The 22,591-nt window shown below is 38.2% G+C and overlaps 1 protein-coding gene across 6 annotated transcripts in view; it reads left to right on the top strand.

Annotated features, from left to right (window-relative positions):
* Positions 1-19,054, top strand: part of LOC119820864 (zinc finger protein 54-like) — a 65,020-nt gene extending 45,966 nt beyond the window's left edge. For 5 of the 6 annotated variants that reach the window (XM_038339537.1, XM_038339536.1, XM_038339538.1 and 2 more), the window contains 4 exons: positions 433-520; positions 6,656-6,747; positions 15,739-15,865; positions 17,513-19,054. In XM_038339537.1, coding sequence (XP_038195465.1) covers positions 487-520; positions 6,656-6,747; positions 15,739-15,865; positions 17,513-18,939 — 1,680 coding nt within the window. In that variant the 5' untranslated portion in view covers positions 433-486 and the 3' untranslated portion in view covers positions 18,940-19,054. Of the gene's footprint in view, positions 1-429; positions 521-6,655; positions 6,748-15,738; positions 15,866-17,512 lie in introns of all 6 variants that reach the window. The other variant, XM_038339541.1, reaches the window with a different exon arrangement.
* The last annotated feature ends 3,537 nt before the right edge of the window (positions 19,055-22,591 follow it).

Below are 22,591 nucleotides of genomic sequence, written 5' to 3'. Positions count from 1 at the left end.
CAGGGTGTCTTGACAAACCAGTCTGCAAGTGTGTGACCTATGTGTGATCAGTCTCACAGAGTAAAGTGAAATCCTCAGAGGAACAAAGACAAATTTGATGAAGTGTTCTCTCGTCTTGTGAGTCCCTTTGGGAGGTGTGAGGCTTCCATTAGTTTTGGTCCATGATTAATTCAGAACCATATTAGTGTATAATATTAACATTCCAGTTGTTTATTCCCATTTCTACCCCTCAGATTTGACTGAGATGTGACTAAAAGTGGGATTCAACTGACAATAACTGAAAATGCTTTCTAAATATTCTCAGTATTCAGACACTGCAGGACAACTGGGGAATCAGTTGCATAATCATGTTTCATTTTCTCTTTATCTACTTTGTACAGTTTTGTGTTAGACATCTACGTACTGCCTAAACAATCTCTTTGTCACTAGCAGGGCTCACTGATCACCCAGACCTGCTCACCTGTGGAGAACACAGAACCCTGGAAGATGGAGCAGGAGGAGGCAGTGGTTAAGGATCCAGGTATGGTGGAGGGCTTGGGGAAAGGATGGCCGAGTATTCAAGTGAATGTGGAAGTGGAACATGAAATCAATTTTGCCACATTCTCTTTCACTAGAAATAATTCTGGAGGCTTCCACTGAGAAAAATCTCCTTAGGATTATCCTGTTATAGGTGTATGAAGAGGTTCTGAGGAAGAATTGACACGGAGGCAAATAAAATTGTATGTGACGATCATGTGAGTGATGCTGTCCTTACTCCATGCACATCACTGGTCATGTCATCATTCCAATATTAAGTGGTTTTCATGTCTGTGACTGTAATGTATTACAAAACGTTCAAAATTATGACTTCTAGATTTATTCCCTTTTTTCAGAGTCTTTCTTTTGGTATTGTAGCACATTCTTTACCTTTTGGTGTTAATTTCTCAGTTCCTGAAAATGATGCCAACAGAGTATTGATAAGAATCAGAACGTATATTTACAGACTGTTGAACTCTATCTGTGATATCTTCCCATGGATATCTGCCACTGTCTGTTGTCATGACAATTTCAAGTGGTTTCCATTGCTGTAATTGTAATATACTGTGAGATCACCTCTAAGTTTGATCTTTTTAGTATTTTTACAGCTCTTTTTCTCTTCCTTGGCACTTTCAGGATTACTTTCTGTAAAATATGCAATAGGATTGTTAAAGGAATTGCTTGGATATGGAGAGAAGGCAGACCTCCTGTCTTCTTGTGTTGGAAAAGACCATGAGGCAATGTGCCAGTTTTCACCTGTTTTATGTATTTTCCTGTTTTTTGTCTGCTGTTGATGTCTGCATTCTGGGTTTTGTGACATGCACCCATGTTGATCAAAGAACTTTCTATCTAATGGTTCATTTTAACATGATATTGTGTTGTTTTAAATAGACATAATTCACTTTATTTTTCTTGTATTAAAAACATTATGTGGTAGACCTGGTTCCTCTGAATCTCTGAGACTGTGGTGTGGATTTTTCACATATTGGTCAGTGAATTTCTGATAAGGAGACTTGGGGAACACAGTTTTTTTCCAGAGGTCGGGGATCAGGTAGATGCAGGTCTTAGAGATGAGATCAAAGATGGAGTTGGCAAAGTTGTTCGGGGTGGCACTGCAACTCCTGGCCAGTGTATAGCAGTCATCAGTACCAGCCGTCATCAGTAGCTTCTTGGGCCTAAGAGCAGAGATTGCCAGTGCCTCACTCAGGGGCAGTGATGAGAGGCACCATCACAGAGCCACAGAGCCCTGTCACTTTTTTACAGAATGGTGTGGGACTTGCCAGTCTTGTTCCCTAGTACCTCTCTATATAGGGGCAATGGAAAGCTTGGCCAAGATGATGACCCCTAGAATGCCAGTGGCTGTCTTTATGGAGTACTTAACACTAGGACCAGCATGACTATTATAGTCCCCAATAGTAACAAAAACTTTGAACCTGTTCCACTAGCCAGCCCATCTGCTTTTGCACTGACATGATCTTTTGAACCTCATCCATTATTGATGTGCCCAGGATAAAGTCAGTAATCTCAGATTCCTTAATGGGCAAGGAAAACAGGTAGATCTCTTCAGGGACTTGATTTTTGTGTCCGTAACCAGGCAGCCTGGGTTGGTGACTGGTATCCACTCCTTGCCTTCAGCTTTTGCCTTGATTTTTCTGTCACTATTTTACTTATGGTCATCAGTCTTCCTTACTGCTGCCCTTATTTATGACATTAAAAAAAATTCCCTTTTCCTCGGTATCTTAGATCTTTAGATATGAAATAAATCTTTGGTTAGACATGTAATAAATCTTTGGTGGAAAGTATGTTTTAATTTCACCTGTCATTTCTCTTTTTTTGAATGCTATAGTCTTTTTACATCATTTGTTTGAATAATATACATTTACATTTCAAGAAATTAGTGAAAGATATACATTATAGTTTAGGAACTCGAGAATATGGACACTAAATAGAGAATTGGAACTTCTTCATATTTAATTTACATTATTTATGACCTACAATATAGAGCTTTTTAATATGTATTTTAAGTGAATTGGCCATTTCAATTACTGCTGAGCATGGTGTATTCAATCCATTTGTTTATTTACCACTCATATTATCATTTGCTTTCTTTGTAATTTTTTTGATTCTGGGTTTTTATCCATTGTAGTATAAATATGTAGCTAATAAACATATCTGCTGTGTAGGCTGTCTCTTCAAACTTTAATTATTACAATTTCCCTGGATGTTTTTAATTTTACACAATACTATTTGTCAGTTCCTGCTCTTGTTTAAAGTTTGCCCCTTTGTGTTGCTCTACAGAATTCACTGTTTCAGATCATACATGAAGGCTCTGATTTCTTGCATGGTAGGAGATATTTGAACTCAGGTCCTTGTTTCTGTATGCAGATAGATAACTTTTCCCAATACCTCTGTTTAAAGAGGCCATTTAGTCTGCTACATGTGTTTGTGGTATTTTGGTGATATTGACAGGATCATTGCTTTTGGCCATTTTCTGGAACTACTGCTCTAATACATTGAAATGTGTGTCTTCTCCACTCCCATAATGCTGTTGGTTATGTGGCTCTCTGTAATGTCATCTGGAATCACAGGGAGCTAGCTCCAGCATTGTAAAATTATCTTGGGGCTGCTCTGTACCCAGGGAATTTGTGCATCAATATGAATTACTATTTCTGTGTTTGACTAGGGTTGAGGACATTTAAATGTCCTGAAGTTTGAGCTGATCGTATAAACCACTTCCAGAAATACTGAGAATTTCACTTATTTCTAGTTAGCATCTTTAGTTTTTTCAGCAAAGTTTTCAAATTAGGACCTTTCATCTGTTTTGTAAGTTAATTCTAGGATCTCTCTCTCTCTCTCTCTCTCTCTCTCTCTCTCTCTCTAGTTATTAGTACTCATTTTTATTTCAGTTTATATATTTTATGTATACAAGTGTTTACCTGTGTGTGTGACTGTATCATGTGCATCCTAGAATTGTAGTTATGGAGAGATGGGAGCTATTGTGTGGGGTCTGGGATTTGAACCTGGTTCTCTGCAAGAACAACAGGCGCTTGTAACCATTGAGCCTTCTTTCTAGCCCTCTATTAAGTCTAATTATGTAAGTAGTGATAATAGAGAATTTTTTAATCTAAATGATTACAAAATCTTCCTTTTATATAGCCATTTGTTGTTTTTTTAAATTTTTTAAAAAACATTTTATTTTACATACCAAGTCCAGTTCCCTCTCCCTCTCCTTCTTTTGCTCCTCCCACTTTCCTCCCATCCCACCCCCATCTACTCCTCAGAGAGTTTGAGGCCTCCCATGCTGAGTCAACAAAGTCTGTCACATCGTTTGAGGCAGGACCAAGACCCTTTCCCCTGTATCTAGGTTGAGCCAGGTATCCCTCCATAGGGAATGGGCTCAAAAAAACTAGGTCATACACTAGGGATGAATCCTGGTTCCACTGCCAGTGGCCCCGTAAACTGCCCAAGCCTGTCACCCACATCCATAGGGCCGAGTTCAATCCTGTGCAGGTTCCCCCACTGTCAGTCTGAAGTCAGTAAACTCCCATTAGCTTGGGTCAGCTGTTTCTGTGGGTTTCTCCATCATGGTCTTGACCCCTTTGCTCATATTATCACTCCCTCTCTGTGACTGGACTCCAGGAGCTTGGCTCATTGCTTAGCGGTGGGTCTATGCATCTGCTTTCTTCAGTTACTGGATGAAGATTCGGTGATACACAGGCATTTATTATTCATTAGTAACTTTTCCTTTCATTGTTGCTGTATGTTTGTGTGTATTCCTAAACATAAAAATAGAACCTACTCAGTCTGTGTTTTAAGGGATAAACATTTGGTATTGGATAACCATATGGTACACTTTTCTCTAGGGAAGACTATTTCTCTAGCTCTCAGAATTCCTTCGTGTTTGACTAGGTTTGAGGCCTAGTGAGCTTTCTCTTTCCATGTTAGCATGTCTCTTGGTGTTGTCCTTGTTCTGCTCATGTTTAGGCAGCCATGTTTGTACAAGTTCATGCTTGTAGCTTCTCTGACTTTTCTAGGAGACACAGTCTCACTGCAAACATCCTTTTTGTCTGGCTCTTAAAACATTCCCACCCCACTTTCTCAGTGATCCCTGAGCCTGAGGTGCAGGAATTATGTTGGTTACGTGTCAGTGGGGAGTGAACAGCACAAGTCTACATTTTGCCTGACTGTTTGTCCTTGTGTTGCATAACAAACTTTCACTGACAAAGAGTGAGGACTACATTTATCTGTGGGAATAAGAATAACCAGGCAGAGGTGGTGCACACCTTTAATCCCATCAAAGGCAGAGGCAGGGCAGATCCTGAGTTCAAGGCCAGTCTGGTCTACAGAATGAGTTCCAGGACTAACTCCATAGCTACTGAGAAACCCTGTCAATAATAATAATAATAATAATAATAATAATAAATATTTAGAAAGAAACTGGTGGTTATGCTAATTTGGTAAAATTGTGGTTGTAGTTCTCCTCCAAGATACTTTGCTTCCCTGGCACTAGTGAAACTAGCTAGGTTTCCATTAGGCATGATTTCTCCCTTGTTGAGAGGTCTTAAGTGTAATTAGAAGCTATAGTTTACCACCAAGGTATGTGTATTACTTGTGCATCCTTGGGGTTATCGTACAGTGTGGTTCATAGGTGTCACAGCTGAGTAGGTTAGCTCTCTACTTTGAAAGCTTGCATGTTGCCATCTGGTACCATGAAAGCTAAATCCCCAGGAAGGAGGTTTTAAGGTGAGTTCCATCTCACATCCTTTGGGTTCTATGTCTGAAGTGCCTGACTTCTTCAGTAATAAGGGAATCACCTTCTACCTCAGGGAGGTAACAATGATAACAGCAAGACCTGTGAATAAAAACTTCTAAACAGGCTTCTCATGCCTTCTGGGGGTGGTTTTGTTAGAAAATATCTTATGGGATCATTATCAGCCTAGATGGGAAATTTTTGTTTACACTATGAATGTATATGCCTGAACAGACTTATATTTATTATAGTCATTTTTTGGTAGATGAACAATACTGTTATGCCTTATGATTTTTTCCAAAATCTTAGTGTTATTTTATCCTTCTTCTTCTTTGTTAATATCTGTCCCTTCACCATAATTAAATCCGTTTTTCCATTTCCCTCTTTAGATCATTTGTTTCCTACTACTCCCCCCCCCCACACACACACAGTTTTTATTTATTTTTTTACTGTATTCTACAGGTTATACTCACATCTGAAGATGTGGACTTAGGAACTGCCTATGGGAAAGATCATGCAATTTCTGCCTTTCTCTGTCTGGGTTACTCCATTCAATCTGATCTTATCTAGGCTCATCCATTTACCTGCAAAGCTCATGCTTTCCATTTTCTTTCTCCCTGAACAAAGGTTATGTGTATCACATTTCCATTATCCATTTTTCAATGGAAGGACATTTAGGTTGTCTCCCTTTGTAGCTACTGTGAATAAAGCAGCAGTGAAAACGGGTGAGCAAATATCTGTGGAGTAGCATGTCAAGTCCTTTGAGCATATGCCAAGGAGTGGTACAGTCAGGTCATGTGCTATATTTCTTTAACTTTTTCAAGATTCTCCTTACTGGTTTCCAGAGTGGCTAGATTTTTTTTGTTTGTTTTTAGGGTTCTTCTTCCCTATGGTTTTGTTTTTTATGTTGTTGCTGGTTGGATTATATTGGGAGTGATTTTCTATCTATTGTCTGAGAATAGTGATGTGTTGTCTTGCCCATGGATGATTACTTTCCAGTTCTCCTGTATTTATCTATTCTTCACATGAAAGTTATTTCCCATGTTCTCATGTATAATTCATCTGACTCTCTTGTATATGTTTTGCCTCTAATTTATTATCTACAGTGTTGCTTTGGTAAAATGAGCTCTGTTAATTTGTGACTGTCTTAAAATGCACTCATGTCTCCATCAATTTTGAGGTAGAATTTTTCTTTGTGCAGCAATCTTGTTGATGGTGATTTTCTGTTCAAGCTGCATATGTTGTTCCATGTTTTCCTGGCTTTGGGATTATTGACTAGACACCTGGTAGAATTCTGTTGCTTGGGTCTTTTCATGTGGTTTGACATTCTTTTCTTACAGCTTTTATTACTAATTTTTGCTTTTTCTTTTTGATCCCTTAATATGAAAGGTCAGCAAGCCATCTATTCATTGTTCCTGAAAGAGAAACTCACAGAAGATAAACTGAAAGAAATGGCTGATTCTCCAGTTAATCTATTCCAGGTCAGTGGTCATGTCCCCTGTTCTTGGTAGAAATGTTATAGCATGGGACATTGAAAGCTTTTAATTTTCTGTTGCTGATTTTTTTTAACTTTATTATGAAAAACATTGTGAACAAACAAAATTACATGCTGAAATTTACCAGGCTCAAAGACTTTACACCTCAATGTATTTTTATACAGTTAGAGTAATTATCAGGAACAGAAGTTCTGGAGCCTCACATGGGATTTTATAGTTTCAATATTCAGTATATTTTGATCTATTTATCTACCATAAAAACTAAAAAAAAAAAAACTTGTGACATTAGAGCTAGAAAAGCACTTAGCTTTATATCTTCTTTCCTAACTGATTTTGATTATCTGCTTTCAGTCTTAGATCAACACTGGTATTTAACCTTTCTTGTTCTCTTTTCTCCATATTCTGCTCAGCCCATGTGCATGTTGTTTCCCAAATACAAATATTAATGGCTAGATTCTACATATGAAGGAAAACATGTTTTCTTTTTTCTAATACTATATGATGTCACTCTAAACATTATGAATCCATGTTTTCCCACAAATTTTTATTACACATTTCAGCTGACTAGTATTACCATTTTCACCGTCCATTCATCTGTGGATAGACAATTAGGTTGATTACAATTCTTTGGTATTGTGCATACAGCATTGACCATGGGGTGTGAATATCTCTATAGTGGGATGTGAAGCTGGGACTTAAGTAGTTAGTTCTATCTTTAATTTGTTAATAACCTTCAAACTGATTTTATTTGAGTGTGCTAATTTGCACCACCCTCCCTCCCACACCAACAATGAATAAAACTTCCTATTGATGTGAACTAGGAGAAAAATGTCTTCTCTAAAAGAAAGGAAATCAATCCAAGGGTTGAATTGTTCTTTACCTAGGTTCAGTGTGTTGTAAAGAAGGTGCTAACACAAGAAAGAGCTAGCATCCAAAATCCTTCAAACTGGCTCACACAGGAAGCAGATTACATATGAAGTTGCTCAATCTGGGTCACAGCTCGAGCCATGTCTCTTGTTTTAAATATCTAAACAGTTTTGTGATATAGTTCAACCTAACTCCTTTTCCTTGGCCTTTATAATCTGCCTCCTTGCTCTTCTTGCTCAGAAACAATATTTACATAAAAGACGGATGTTCTCTCCAGATGGAGTGCATTTCTCTCCAGAGTAGAAGTGCCAGTCCATCAGATAATAAACTCTTTAGGTTGTCCCATCTGGTGGTCATTCTCTCATTGGGTTTGAGCTTGGTACTCAGTTAATTACACTTTCTGCTCATCCTCTCTAATATTTGTTGTGAGATTAGTTGATGACAGCCATTCTGCCTGGAGTGAAGCAGTATTTCAAAGTAGTTTTTGTTTACTTGTCTCTGGTAGCAGTTTAGCGACCCTAGGATCATTTGTGTTTCTGTCTTTGAAAAGTGTCTATTAAATTTGTTTCCCCATTTGTTGACTGGAAGTTTTGTCTGTGGTATTTAATTTTTGTAATTCTTGGTAAAATGTATATAGGAGCCCCTATTCAAAGTGTTGCTGGTATAGATTCTCTCCCATTCTGTGGGGTGTCTTTTGTGATCCGCTGATTGTTTTCATTGATAAACAGAAACTCTTTATTTTCATGTAGTTCCAGCTGCTGATACTTGGCTTAGTTCCTGTACTCTTGGTGTTCTTCCTAATTTATAAGTCCTTGTCCATCTGAATATCCTGATTTGTATTCCCTGTTTTCTAGGATTCTTTGTGTCTGGTTTTAAATTAGGTTTTTGGTCCATTTTGAATGGATTTTTGTACAATGTGAAAGACTGAGAACCTAATTATACTCTCCTGCTGGTTCTAGTTTTGCAAGCACCATTTGTTGGGAAGACCATGTTTTTCTAATGTATCTTTTCCGTCTTTGCCAAATATTAAATGGGCATGGATTAATGGTTTTCTGGGTTCCCGATCCCATTCTGTTATCCTCCTGTCTATGTTTATTCCCATACCAGACTCTCTTTATGACTATAGATAGCTATACAATATAATTCTATACTTCTACATCTCCTGTAGCACTTACCTCTATTCTGCTCTCTCCAGATTTGGGGAGGGGAGTGGCAGCAAATATCCCACATACACTTATGACATGTAATTTTGAAGACATTTCCACGTAACACATGACCAAAAATAATATTGATGCCCAACTGCTATAGAGGATAGGCTGTATCCTTATAGATTGCTGATTCAGGGTTTATGTGTCATGTAGGCTCTATTTCTGGGATCCATCTGATTTCCTTGAATCATGGTTATAAAAATGCATATTGAAACACATGGACAAGTTGGAACAACATTTTAGAAATGTGGAATTAAGAGACTTATATCTTGGATCTTAATACTAATACTTGATTCCTAATACTAAACATTTAAACACACTATAGGGTGCTGAACATTACAGGTGTATGTAGGAAATTGTTGTTCTTGTGTGTATATTCAGATGCTAGTCTACTTGTATATCTCTTTGGTGTTTAATATCACAACAGTGATGATATGTACTAGCATAGTGGGATATTGCTGTGACAGACCCTGTTTTGGGAGGGATTGTAGAACTTTGGAACTTTGGAAGAACCATTGAGTGTTAGGAGCTCTATGGGATAGTCTTTAGGAGCTTAGATGTTAAGAATGTTAAGAGCCAGTACAAGCAGTAGGGATAAATCCTGATCTCACTGCCAGTGGCCCCACAGTCTGCCCCAGCCACACAACTGTCATCTGCATTCAGAGGGCCTAGTTTGGTCCTATGCTGGTTCCCTTGCTGTCAGTCTGGAGTTTGTGGACTCCCAGTAGCGCAGGTAAGCTATTTCAGTGAGCCATATGGTCTTGTCTTCTTTGCTCTTGATCAAGATTTATCCCTACTGCTTGTACTGACTTTTTGGAACCATTCCCTGTGGAGGGACACCTTGCTTAGCCTAGATATAGCGGGGAGGGCCTTGGTCCTGCCTCAAAGCAATGTGCTAGACTTTGTGACTTTCCATGGGAAGCCTTTACCCTCTCTGAGGCTTGGATATGGGGTGGGGAGGGAGTGGCAACTGGGATTGGTATGTAAAATGAGAAAAGAGTTTTTTTAAAAAAAAAATTAAAAAAAGAATGTTAAGAGCAGTACAGAAAATGGAGGCCAAGCTTTTGAAATTTCAAAGGGAAGTTTAAAAGCTCTATCAGGGCCTTTTGTTATTTTGAATTAAGATCCTGTAGTTCTGGTTAGCTGGGACTGGGAAATAAACTTTGATTAACAAGGTAACAGAACTATATATAAATTTTGCTTTTCTGGGATACTTGGTGCTAGTCAGCTGGAGCTGAGAAATTACTAGTGGTTAAGAAAAGACCAGGATGACTGAGGTAAAAATCTTCTAGGACGTGTTTCCTGGGAGTACAGAGAAACTGTTCCAGAGGCAGCCATGGTTGTACCTCCTTCTGGCAGCAAGACTTAGTAATGTCTAAGCATCACCCAGGGGGTTTTGAAGGCCTGAAGGGGTCATGGAGAGCAGCTGAGGCTTGGCACTATGAGAGGCCAGGAAAGGCCATTGGTGAATGTGCACCCTCAGTGGCAGTTGAAGGCCCAGGACTGAAAAGGGTCATGCAAAGAAGTTGAAGCTTGGCTCCATGAACAAAGCATATGAGAGGCTTTTGGTAAACGTGCAGCCCAGTTGCAGCAAGAGACCACAGCATTTTGGAGATGCCAGTATCATGGGAAGACTACTGACAATAGCAACAGTGGAGAGGAGCCAGCCAGTACCTAGAAGATACACTGTGTGTGCTTCAGAGGGTAGAGTCAGAACAGTGTACAATTCTTTTGGAGGACTCAAGCAGATCATGACTGGATCCCAGATATTAGACAGTTGGAAGTTTGTTTTGCTTTGATTGTGGCTGTGCCCTTATTTTTCCCTCTTAAAATAAGAAAGTATTTTCCTGAAGCCCACAGTTGAGAGACTTGAATTTTAAAAGACTTTGGATTTTTAAAGAGATTGGCTATTTTAAAGGAACTGATTTTTTTATTTTATTTTATTTTTATTTGTTTGTTTATTTATTTATTTTGATTTTTCAAGACAGGGTTTCTCTGTGTAACAGTCCTAGCTGTCCCAGACCTAGCTCTTGTAGACCAGGCTGGCCTCGAACTCACAGAGATCCATCCACCTGCCTCTGCCTCCCAAGTGATGACATTAAAGGCGTGTGCTACCACTGCCCAACAGGAACTGAAATTTTAATGTGTTTGACTTTGTAAAGACTGTGGGACTTTTAAAGTTGTTGAATATCATGCAAATGAATAAGAAAAGAAGAGTTGTGGATTACCAGTGATGTCTTTTTGTGCTTATTGATAAGGGGTCATTTGTACTGTCTGGTTTTACGTCTCAACTTGACACAAGCTAGAGTCATCAGAGAGGAAGGAGACTCAACTGAGGAGGTCCCTCTTGGAGATCCAGCTGTAAGGCATTTTGTCATTTAGTGATCAGTAGGGGAGGGCCTAGCCCATGGTGGGTGCTGCCATCCCTGGGCTTGTGATCCTAGATTCTATAAGAAGGTAGCCTATGTGGGCCAGGGGAAGCAAACCAGTAAGCAGCTTCCTTCCATGGCCTCTGCATCAGTTCCTGCCTCTAGAATGCTGCCCTATTTGTGTTCCCATTTTTACTTCCTTCAGTGATGAACAGCCCTAACTAAGACAGTCATAAACACTACTAACCTAAAATGCTGTTAGACAATACAGCATAGGTACTAAGAAGAATACGCTGAAAACTGCAAAATTCAGCCACAGCAGTGCAAATTTTTCTCTTTAGCCCTTGTGATGAAGGAGTGTCTATGTGTTACTTTCATTATTAATAAAGATACTGCCTTGGCCCTTTAAGAGACAGAAAATTAGGTAGGCGGAATAGACAGAACAGAATTGTGGGAAAAAGGAAGCAGAGTTGGGGAGACGCTTCAGTCAGTTGCCATATGTAGTCGCCATGCTTCTCCTCTCCGAGATGGACGCAGGTTAAGACCTCTCCTGGTAAGCCACCCCTTGTGGTGCTATATAAATTACTAAATATGAGTTAAAGCAAGATATGGAGAATCAACCAATAAGAAGCTACAGATAACGGCCCAGGGGCCAGGCAGTATTTAAATTAATACAGTTTCCGTGTAATTATTTTGGGCAAAGCTAGCCGGGTGGCAGGACACAGCCCTACCGTTTCCTTCTACACCCTTGTTTGAGCTATATTGCATTTGCAAAGCAGTGAAAAGTGACTATAGTCATAGAATTTAATGTATTCATTTGCTTACAGGAAGTCTGTGTTACTTTTGAATGCCTTGACAGTGTGCTACACTCACATGTATATTAAACATTACTTAATGTGTTTTTTTGAACTTCTATCAGTTTTTCGTAACTCATTGCAAGAGAAAATCTTCAAAACTTCTGAAATTTTTATTTGTCTAAGTCAGCTTCATATTTTTAGAAAATTTTGGATTATATCAAATATGGCTTGTAGCATGAATTCTAATTGGTCTTAATAATAAGTACCCAGAGTCAGATATTGTGGGTGAAATCTGAAAGATCAAAGAAGTAGAGCAGCCAGCCACTAATTCTTACCTCTATGAAATCCTCAGACCAAATGGAGTGTCCTATCTCTACAAGTCCTCAGACTGAATTCTGTCTCTCTGAAACCTAAGATGGAATCCTGAGCTTCTGTCTGCTCCTGTCTCCTCCTGCCTTATATTCCTTTCTGCCCAGCCATACCATTTCCCATTTCCACCTCCTTAGTGCTGGAATTAATGGTGTGAGCCACTACCACTTGGCTCTATTTTCCGTTAGACTGATTTAATCTTGTTTGGCCCAGGGTGGTCTTAAACTCACGGAGATTTGTCTGTCTCTGTCTCCTAAGTACAAGGATTAAAGATGTATGCCACCACTGCCTGGCATCTATAGCTAACTAGTGTAGCTAGCTCTGCACTCTGACTATATAGTTAATCATAAATTTTGCCTTCTCTATTTACCCCTTTGCTTTTTAATGGTATGGCATTGGACTTATCTATCTATACAAATTAATTGAGCATGTTGCAATGGAATCAATTAAGGCACAAGAACAGACAGGATGATTCAGTTTTAGTATTTCAGCATGAACTTCAGACACATTTAAAAGCATATTTCTTCCTCACAAATTATCCTTCTGAGATATGTCCACTGTGATCCTGTGCAGCATAACACAGCGTCCATAACAGATAGCTAACCGTGTCCTATTGTGGGAACCCTGGGGATTGTTTTACCTTTTATTAATATCAAATCCGTGCACAGTGATTACAAGAAGAATTACAAGAACAGAATCCTGGTTGCCTCACTAGCTGCTCACCAATTGTACTGGGGAACCAGCTCTCCTCCTCTGTACCATTACCAAAGGGCAAAGGGGAAGCTCCAAGCTGTAGCTCTGCCAGCTGCCACATCATCCAAGAGAGTGAGGACCTTCGCCTTCAGTTCTTATCCAATCACCTACCCCCAAAGAAGACCACACCTATAGGGCCAAGCTGCTGCAGTACAACTGTTTGTCAGATCAAATTCCTACATTGCCCCCTTTTAGTCTAAAATAAAAATGAAGGTTCTGATCCTAACATAATAAAAGCTATATCCAATAAGCAATTATCAAGTAAGAAAAACATCTTAAGTATCCAGATTGTAGGTAAAGGGCAGTCTCTATAGAAATCACTCTAGTAGTTGTTCTTTCCTAAAGAATCTTAAGTTTGTACCTAATATATCTTTAGCTAAGATTCATGAGGGTTGGAACTAACTATCTAGTCTATAACCCTATCAAAGACCTAAGAAGGAAAATAGTATTACCTGAGTAAGCAGCAAGTGCAAACAAGCAAATTCCAAAAATTGTGAGAAATGACAGACATAACTGCCTGCTTGAATAGTTGCCCAAGGTTTTTCTGTAACATTGGGGCATCTAACTTTGGCTTATAGACCTACAATATATGACACCATGTTCAGAAGCAGGAAAATTTGAAGAGCTGTCCTACCCTGACTTGACAAAGTTTGGTAGTCACTTGTCCTTGTGTCCTGCTTATCTGGATTGGGCAGTATACTTAATGTCAGCAGTCAAGGCAAGGACAGTTTTTTTTTTTTTTTGTCCAATAGACCAGATTTGCCAAGAAGAACAAACTCCATATGGAGTATCTTCTCTGCCTATTGTCCTTACAGAAGTTGGTCACTGCTTCCAAGAATAGTCATGTCTCATGTCAAAAGAATTCTAAGTTATTAAAATATTAAATGCCATATTCTGTAGGTTTTTGAAGTGCTTGAAGATTACCTATTTGGATACTATATCTATTTGGAATGTATCTCTGCACCTAGAAGACCTAACTAACGACTATAAGTGTGACAAAAATGGGTGACTATTAACTTGTAATTCTTTTTAACCTATTTATAATCTAAGGACTGGAGCTTCATAATACAAAAATACAAGCTGTAGAAGTAATACCTCATCAAAAATATAAGCGTATGTACAATATAAGGACAATAATCTTAAAATTGTGACAGTATAAAAAAAAGTCTTAACCAGAGTAGAAATGTAATGCAATATGACAGAAATAACCTTAAATTGCAATAATATATAAAAATATCCTAAACAGAAGCAGAAACATATATACAGTATAACAAAAGTAGTCTTACATTTGTATCAATATACAAAGGTATCTTAAACATAAGTAGGGACAATAATAACAAAATAATACAATAATAACAAAAGTAATTTTGAATTTGTATCAATATATACAAAATATAAACAGGAATAAAAAACATGTACATTTTAACAAAAATAACTTTGAATTTGTATCAGTATATAAGAATCCATACCAACATAAATTATTTAGAACTAATGGTTGCTTTTTTAGTTTAAAGTAGATTTTATAATCTACCTTATTATTCTATCATATCTATCCTTGTTTTATTCCAAATAAGATCACCAAGATAATCTCTGTTGTTCCCCCCCAGCCCTATAGCAACTTATTACCAACCCCCTACAGATGGCAATTATCTATAACCCAGAGAAAAAACAAAACCACCCACCCCACCTATTGGGAAAAGGGGTCATCATGTTCTTCAAATTACTATCTGTTGTCTGGGGGAGATGATGGTATCGCGTGGGACCCTATAGTCAGTCTCTGAGTAGTAGGTAAAGCTTATCTAAAGTTGTAGCTTTAGTGGTGTAAGAGGGTGGACACCTTTGAATTGTCCTGAGTAGTTAGTAGCCCAGAGTTGATCTCTGAGTGGTGTTTATTGGCTCAATGGCATTGTTGGAATCCTTTTATTAGTATAAAATCCATGTACAATGATTGCACAACAGAAGGAGGAGGAATCCAGGTTGCATCACCAGCTGCTCCTCTGATCCAGCTGGGAAAACAGCTCTCTTGTTGTGCCATAACCTCGTTATCAAAGGTTAAAGGGGAAGCTCCAAAGTGGAACTTTGCCAGCTCCCACACCATCCAAGAGGATGTGTGACCCTCAGCTTCAGTTCTTATCCTGTCACATACACCCAGAGAAGACTATGCCCTTGGGGCCAAACCGCCCCAATACAGTTGGCTGTCGGATTCCCACAATAGTGTCCAGACTTTTAATTGTGCTGTATATGCTTGTGAGACTGTTGTGTCATCCTGTTTTCACAATGTTAGAAAACCCATTATAGAATGTGACTATATTAGAAATCATTTTTCAATAATTGTCTTTACAGCCGGGCAGCGGTGGCGCACGCCTTTAATCCCAGCACTCGGGAGGCAGAGGCAGGCGGATCTCTGTGAGTTCGAGACCAGCCTGGTCTACAAGAGCTAGTTCCAGGACAGGCTCCAAAGCTACAGAGAAACCCTGTCTCGAAAAAACCAAAAAAAAAAATAATAATAATAATTGTCTTTACTCATCTATTTCCCGAATTTCCTTAAGTCTCCTTATGTCCAGGAAAGCACTCTCTGTCTAGTAGAAACACAAATTGTACTTTGTGTTTTAGGGTCTGTTAACACTCTGGGATGTAGCTCTGGACTTCTCCCAGGAGGAGTGGGAATGCCTGGACTCTTCTCAGAGGACTTTGTACGTTGATGTGATGTTGGAGAATTACAGCAACCTGGTCTATGTGGGTGAGAACATTTTGCTTGTAGAATTCCTAACTCAGGCTTTGTATGTACTTTATAGGTTGTGAACTCTCTGTTAGGCTGTCTTGAAAACAACAGGAGACTAGGGAATGCTTGGTAATAGAAAAGATCTTTATCTTAGTATTTGTTTTTTTTTTCTATTTCTTCTCCATTTTATAGGTGTCATACACCCTTCATTTCAGTTCCATGAGACATTCAGAAACTCAATAGCATATAATATTTCCACTCACATCTTAAAGCTCGGTGTCTGCATTACATTTGACTTTGTTTTAGTTGCAAGAAAAATTCAAGATATACAAACTGAAAATTTTCCCTACATATGCTGAAGATTCTGACAATAAATACCAATTGGGAAATGGTTCCTATATTTCGCTACTATGTGTCCTCCTCATGTACTGGCCACAGTACTGTGTTAAAACCTGTATTCTTTCTGAAAGTTCTACCATGTTTCATGGGTTGCCTCACAGAACATGTGGTTTATTGTATGCAAGGTAGGCCTGGTCAGCCTTCTGGAAAAAATCAGATTACTCTGGCATGTGGAGAGAAGAGAAGAGCAGTGACTAGGGTAAGCTACTGAGTGAGCAGAACAACAGTAATGACTTCAAATGAAAGAGTAAGAAAGAACTGAGAATGCTTTTGCAATATTCAATTCCACTGGAAAAGTATTCGTGATAATTGAACTTAGTATATAAAGTGTCCTGGATGCATGCTACCTATTGTAATTGTTAGAAGATGTGTCTTATTACACCTGAATTATGGTGACTTAATACAAGTACAAAATACAATTTTATTTGATGATAGTAGATTGGAATAATTTTATAAAATTCTACATCTAATGTGAGTCCATGAATTAGAATTATTCTGTAATTGCCTTCCTTGCATATATGTCAATCGTGGATAGAAATAAGCCCTGGCTTCCCAAATAATCTAGAGCAGTGAGTGGCTCTCAAACTTGGTACCGTGACAACCCATTAATAGAGTTCCTTGTGTTTTTTGTTGACTCCCTACCATAAAATTATTTTTGTTACTAATGCTTGACTGTAACTTTGCTACTAATAAGCAATGTCTTAGTTTCTGAGACCATCGGAAATAATGTATTTTCAGATAGTCTTGACCCACAGGTTTAGAACTGCTGATCTAGAAACATATTATCTGGCAGAATACTTGCTTTGCATATATTACTTTTGAAGAATCTAGTGTGCTTTTTAGGAAAAAAATAAACCCTTTGATCCTTTTCAATAAGCCGTTAAAAGGAATTGGGTATTCTGAACTATAATCTTAGCTATACATTAATAGGTAAACACTATGAATTTAGTATTGGAATAAACTCCACTTCATCAATTTCTGAGAAAAAAATACTTAAAAAAGAGACATATGTTCTCCATATAATCAGTCAGTAAGCTCTAGCCTAAAGCAAATTACTGATTCCTCAATGGCCTGTTTCAGCTTCCTTGAAGGCTATCACTCTGTATTTGTGAGAATCCATAAATTACAGTGATGAAGAAAGTTGACTACTAGGAACTCTAAATAGTTGCTGGTTCGCTTATCTTAAAAGAACATAGATAGACAATAATTTATCAAGTGTTTAATCTTGGAATAAGCCCTATTAATCTGAACTATACTTATTTTCAGAGAACTATTGCATATGTGATCCTAGCCATCACCATGTGAAGAATGAAAAGCAGTGTTGTCAGTGTAATGAGCTTGGCAAAGTGCTTCATGACCCCTCCACATGTGCACTTTATAGAACAAATGAAACTACAGAAAACTCTAATAACTACAGATGCAGTAATCATAGGGATGACTCTGTTGACTCGTCAAACCCAGATAAACATGAAAGCATGCAAACTGGAGAAGAACCTTGCAAATCTAAAGACTGTGAGAGATCTTTATATATGTGTCCCAACATTACTCAAGATCAGAGAGTCCACAAAGCAAAGAAAGAGCACAGGCTGGAAAAATATGATGACTCTTTTGCATCTGCATATAGTCTTTTGCGACAACCAATCTGTATTGGAGAAAAACCACACCAATGTGACAAATGTGGGAAATACTTTAGTACTGCCTCAAGCCTCACTGAACATCAGAGAATTCATACTGGAGAGAAGCCTTACAAATGTCAGGAATGTGACAAATCCTTTACTGTGAAGTCAACTCTTACAAAGCACCAAAGAATTCATACTGGAGAGAAACCCTACAAGTGCAACGTTTGTGAAAAATCCTTTACTCAATACTCAAGTCTGAAAACTCATCAAAGACTCCATACTGGAGAGAAGCCTTACAAATGCAATGATTGTGACAGTTCCTTTACCCACTATTCATCTTTTAGAAGACATCAGAAAACTCATTCCCTAGAGGAATTGTACAAATGTAAAGAGTGTGGTAAGTCCTTTCTTGAATCATCACATCTTAAAAGGCATCACAGAATCCATACTGGTGAGAAGCCTTACAAATGTGAGGTATGTGACAAATCTTTTAATATGTCCTCAAATCTTAGAAATCATCAGAAAATTCACACTGGAGAGAAACTTTACAAATGTAGGCAATGTAGCAAATCCTTTAGCCTGGATTCATATCTTAGAATACATCAGAGAATTCATACAGGAGAGAGACCTTACAGTTGCAGAGAATGTGGAAAATCATTTCATCAGTTGTCAGCACTTAAACGCCATCAGAAAATGCATACTGGAGAGAAACCTTACAAATGTACAGAATGTGGCAAATCCTTTATCCAGGACTCTCATCTTAGAACACATCAGAGAGTCCATACTGAAGAGAGACCTTACAAATGTAAGGAATGTGACAAATCTTTTACCGAGTGCTCAACTCTTAGGCAACATCAGAAAATTCATACAGGAGAGAAACCTTACAAATGTATGGAATGTGACAAATCTTTTACCCGTAACTCACATCTTAAAAAACATCAGAAACTTCATACTGGAGAAAGATCATACAAATGCAAAGAATGTGACATATCCTTTATTCAGATTTTGAATCTTAGAAGACACCAAAAAATTCACTCTGTTGAGAAAAATACCATTGCAAATAATGTGACATAGTGTTATCTGGAATTCACAACAATAGAAAAAGGGTAAGAAACTTGTGAATGCCTTAAATCTTAACAAATTTCACAGGATTTATATGAAAATAAAATTCTGCAAAGTAACTGGGAAAGGTTTTGTTGTTTTGCTGTTTTCCCCCCTTTGGGGTGTGTGTGTGTGTGTGTGTGTGTGTGTGTGTGTGTGTGTGATTGCACTGTATGTGAATATTTCTGTGCACTACGTATACCTGGTGCCTGGAGAGGTCAGAAATAGTCATCAGATTTCCCTAAAGGTAGATTTAAAAAAAAATGTGAGCTGCTATGCATGTTTGGAATTGAACAAGGGTCCTCTGGAAGAGTAGCCAGTGTTCTTAACCACTAATCCATATCTCCAGCCCCTTCCAAAAGCTGCACTAAAAACATTTATCGTGTTCAACATCTAATGATTCATAGTAATGGTGGATGTGGTGGAACAGACCTTTAATCTCAGCCCTCAGGAGGCAAAACCAGGAGGATCTCCATGAGTTGAGGCTATCCTGGTCTACATAGTGAGTTCACAGACAGCCAGAACTACATAAACACTGAACAACAAAAAATCATGGAGACAAAAATATTGTAACATTGGTATGTGACAAACACATCACAAAATTTATAGTTCTGGGAAACCATATATAATCCCCATGTGTGGCTGTTCATTGGAAATTCCACCGCTGAAATGCATTCAGTTTGCTAAATTCTTTCCCCAGTGCTGAAATTGCCCACATAAAAGCAAATTCACCATTAAAGAAAACAAGAAAATGTTCTCCTAAAGTAAAAAAGAGAAGTTAAGTATTCACTCTATTCTAAATATTCTAAATAAATGTTATGCCTTTAACAGCTACTGGACCTTCATGCAGTGAAAGGAGACTCAGATGAGACCACCCCTCCTCACCACTCAGCCATGATGAAATGATAATTGTCCCAATCTTACACAGTTAACTTTTCCTGGTACTTTTGGGGCAGTTTAAGTCTTTGAGTTACCCACCACCAACTGCAAAGGAGGTTTCTTGCACCAAGGTTGAAAGTAGTGAAAATTGATAATTATAGACATGAATATTTATTTATTTATTTATTTATTTATTTATTTATTTATTTTAGACATGAATATTTAGATGGCAGATAACTGCATGATCAATAAGAAAACATTATTTATTCTCCAAGCCATGTTTGTTTTTACCATGTTTTTATACTACAGCTCATGAATTCCCTTCTATGAAGCAAGCCTCAAATTCAAATCAAGGGAGAAGTTGGTTATGCCTGTATGCACCAGTGTACACACATCCTTGCTTATAGGTTGATAATATTGGATGCAGGGTCCAGGGATAGGTAAGACCATTGATGTGTTTTCTCTGATAGCAGCCATCACAGGACCTTGCAGTGTTACAAAAGCTTGCTAGCAAGGAGAGTTCCCTCATAAGTTCAAGATTGCAGTCTCTCTATCTTGGAACCAAAATGTTTAGTGTCTTCAACAACAAAATGGTCAGGCAAGAGCACGAGCAATGCTATGCTTTGTTTGGGGTGTCTCCTGGGCCTCCTACGCAGATAACTATTAACTGGTAAAGAGCATCCCATTTAATAGCCCTGGTGTCTGTGAGTAGCATTATTTGTCCATGTAGGATACCTCTGTTCAAAATTTTTTGCATTGCATTTTCTATTCACTTGTAAGACAATGAGTGGTATTTCATAAGGCTTCTTCATACACTCTTTTGATTGACCCTCCTACTCTTCCTTCTTCCTGTCCCATGCCGTGTTAAACATTTAGTATATGTTAGCCAATGCTCATTCCTTAATAACACACGTGTTCTACAAAGTCATATAATGTTATTTGAATGAATGTTTTCAAGGCTGACTATTTGATATTGGATAACCAATTAGCATGCTCTTCCCTTGAGACTATTTCTCCTGCTCCCAGTATTCCTCAGTTATCTGTAGCTCTCTGTGCAGGGTTGAGGTTTGTGGGCTTTTCCGTATGCATTTTTGTATGTCCAAATTGTTTCTGTCCTTGCCCAGCTTTATTTTAGTGGTCAGATAGGTGAGATTTTTATGGAAGTAGCATCTTGCATTATTAGGAGACACAATCTCACATCAAACTTCTGAACCTGTAGTTCTTAAAATCTTTCTACCTCCTATTCAAAAATTTCATTGAGCCCTTAGGTACAGGAATGTTCCATAGAAGTATCCACTGCACCTGCCTCCATAAGTCTGCATTTTCATTAGTCAGGGTTTTTTTTTTTTTTTTTTTTTTTTTTTTTTTTTTTTTTTTTTTTTTTTTTTTTGCAGTGGTCTATGTTGCAAAGAAAAGCTTCCTGAATGAGAAGTGATAACCTGACTGTAGTCTAGTGTGACGTCAGTGCTTGTAAGCACAGCTGCTGTTGGTTACTGATTTCAACTCCTGTATGGAGTCTAGAGAAATGCCGTGTCTTAACCCTGCCTCCCCTTTCCCTTCTCATTCCCTTTCTGCCTCTTTTTCAGTGTTCCCAGAACCTTAGATGAGGTGGTATAACTGACATTTTTAGGCCTGTGACCACAACCTTACTTATTTTCTGCTACTGAACATTGCTTTAAGTGTTTTACCATCATTTGTGTTTCCTCTTTTGAGAATTCTCTGTTTAGATCTATACTCCATTTTAAGGGATTTTCCCTTTGTTTGTTTGTTTTTACTTTTTTGGTATCTTTTTTTTAGCTCTTTATATTTTGTGTATATTAGCCCTCTATTGGGTGTAGAGTTGTGAAGCACAATTAATAAAAACTCAGGATCAGAAATTGGGGTTCAACCTGAAAATCTGAAAAGCAAAACATCCAGCCACTTACTGTTACTTTGACCTCAGTCTAAAAATGGTGATCCTGCCTCCAGGAATCTGAGGAGACTGTCTGTGAGTGCTGTCTTCCCTTGTCTTATATTCCTCTTTAGGGCTGGGATTAAAGGCATGCACCATCTGGTTTCTATGGCAACTAGTGTGGCTACTGGGATTAAAGGTGTGTGTTACCATAATCTGATCTGTAGGGTTGACCAGTGGGACTGTTTAACTCTCAGATCTTCAGGCAGTCTTTATGAAAATACAATTTAAATGCTACTACAGAGTTGGTGAAAATCGTAGCCTATTTTATAGGCTGTCATTTTGTCAGAATGATGGAGTCCTTTGCTGTTCAGAAACTTCTCATTTCATGAGGTCACAGTTATTGTTGATCTTAGTGCATGCGCTAACAGTGTTCTGTTCAGAACGTTTTCCTGTTCCAGTGAGCTCAAGGTTATGCCCCATAATCTCTTCTATCAGGTTTTATATTGATCCATTTGGAGTTGACTTTTGTGTAGTATGATAAGTATGGATATATGTGTATTAATAATTGACTGACCTTGTTAATTAAAGAACTTGCATGAAGCATTAGGAGAAAGACAACCCAGTAGGAAAATGAGAATTTTTTTTTTTTTTTTTTTTTTTTTTTTTTTGGTTTTTCGAGACAGGGTTTCTCTGTAGCTTTGGAGCCTGTCCTGGAGGGGAAGCTCTTTAGTCAGTAGAATGTTGTACTAGCCTGTGAAGGAGGGCCTGCTGTTGAATGTCAGTCAGGGAAGGACAGAGTTAAGGGGCTGGACACATCAAAGTGTCATGAAGGAGACCTGTTACTGTTGGGGC

This window comes from Arvicola amphibius, chromosome 8 (assembly GCF_903992535.2).
Source record: "Arvicola amphibius chromosome 8, mArvAmp1.2, whole genome shotgun sequence".
In the NCBI taxonomy this organism is placed as follows: Eukaryota; Metazoa; Chordata; class Mammalia; order Rodentia; family Cricetidae; genus Arvicola; species Arvicola amphibius.
This window is presented reverse-complemented; position numbering and strand designations above follow the sequence as displayed.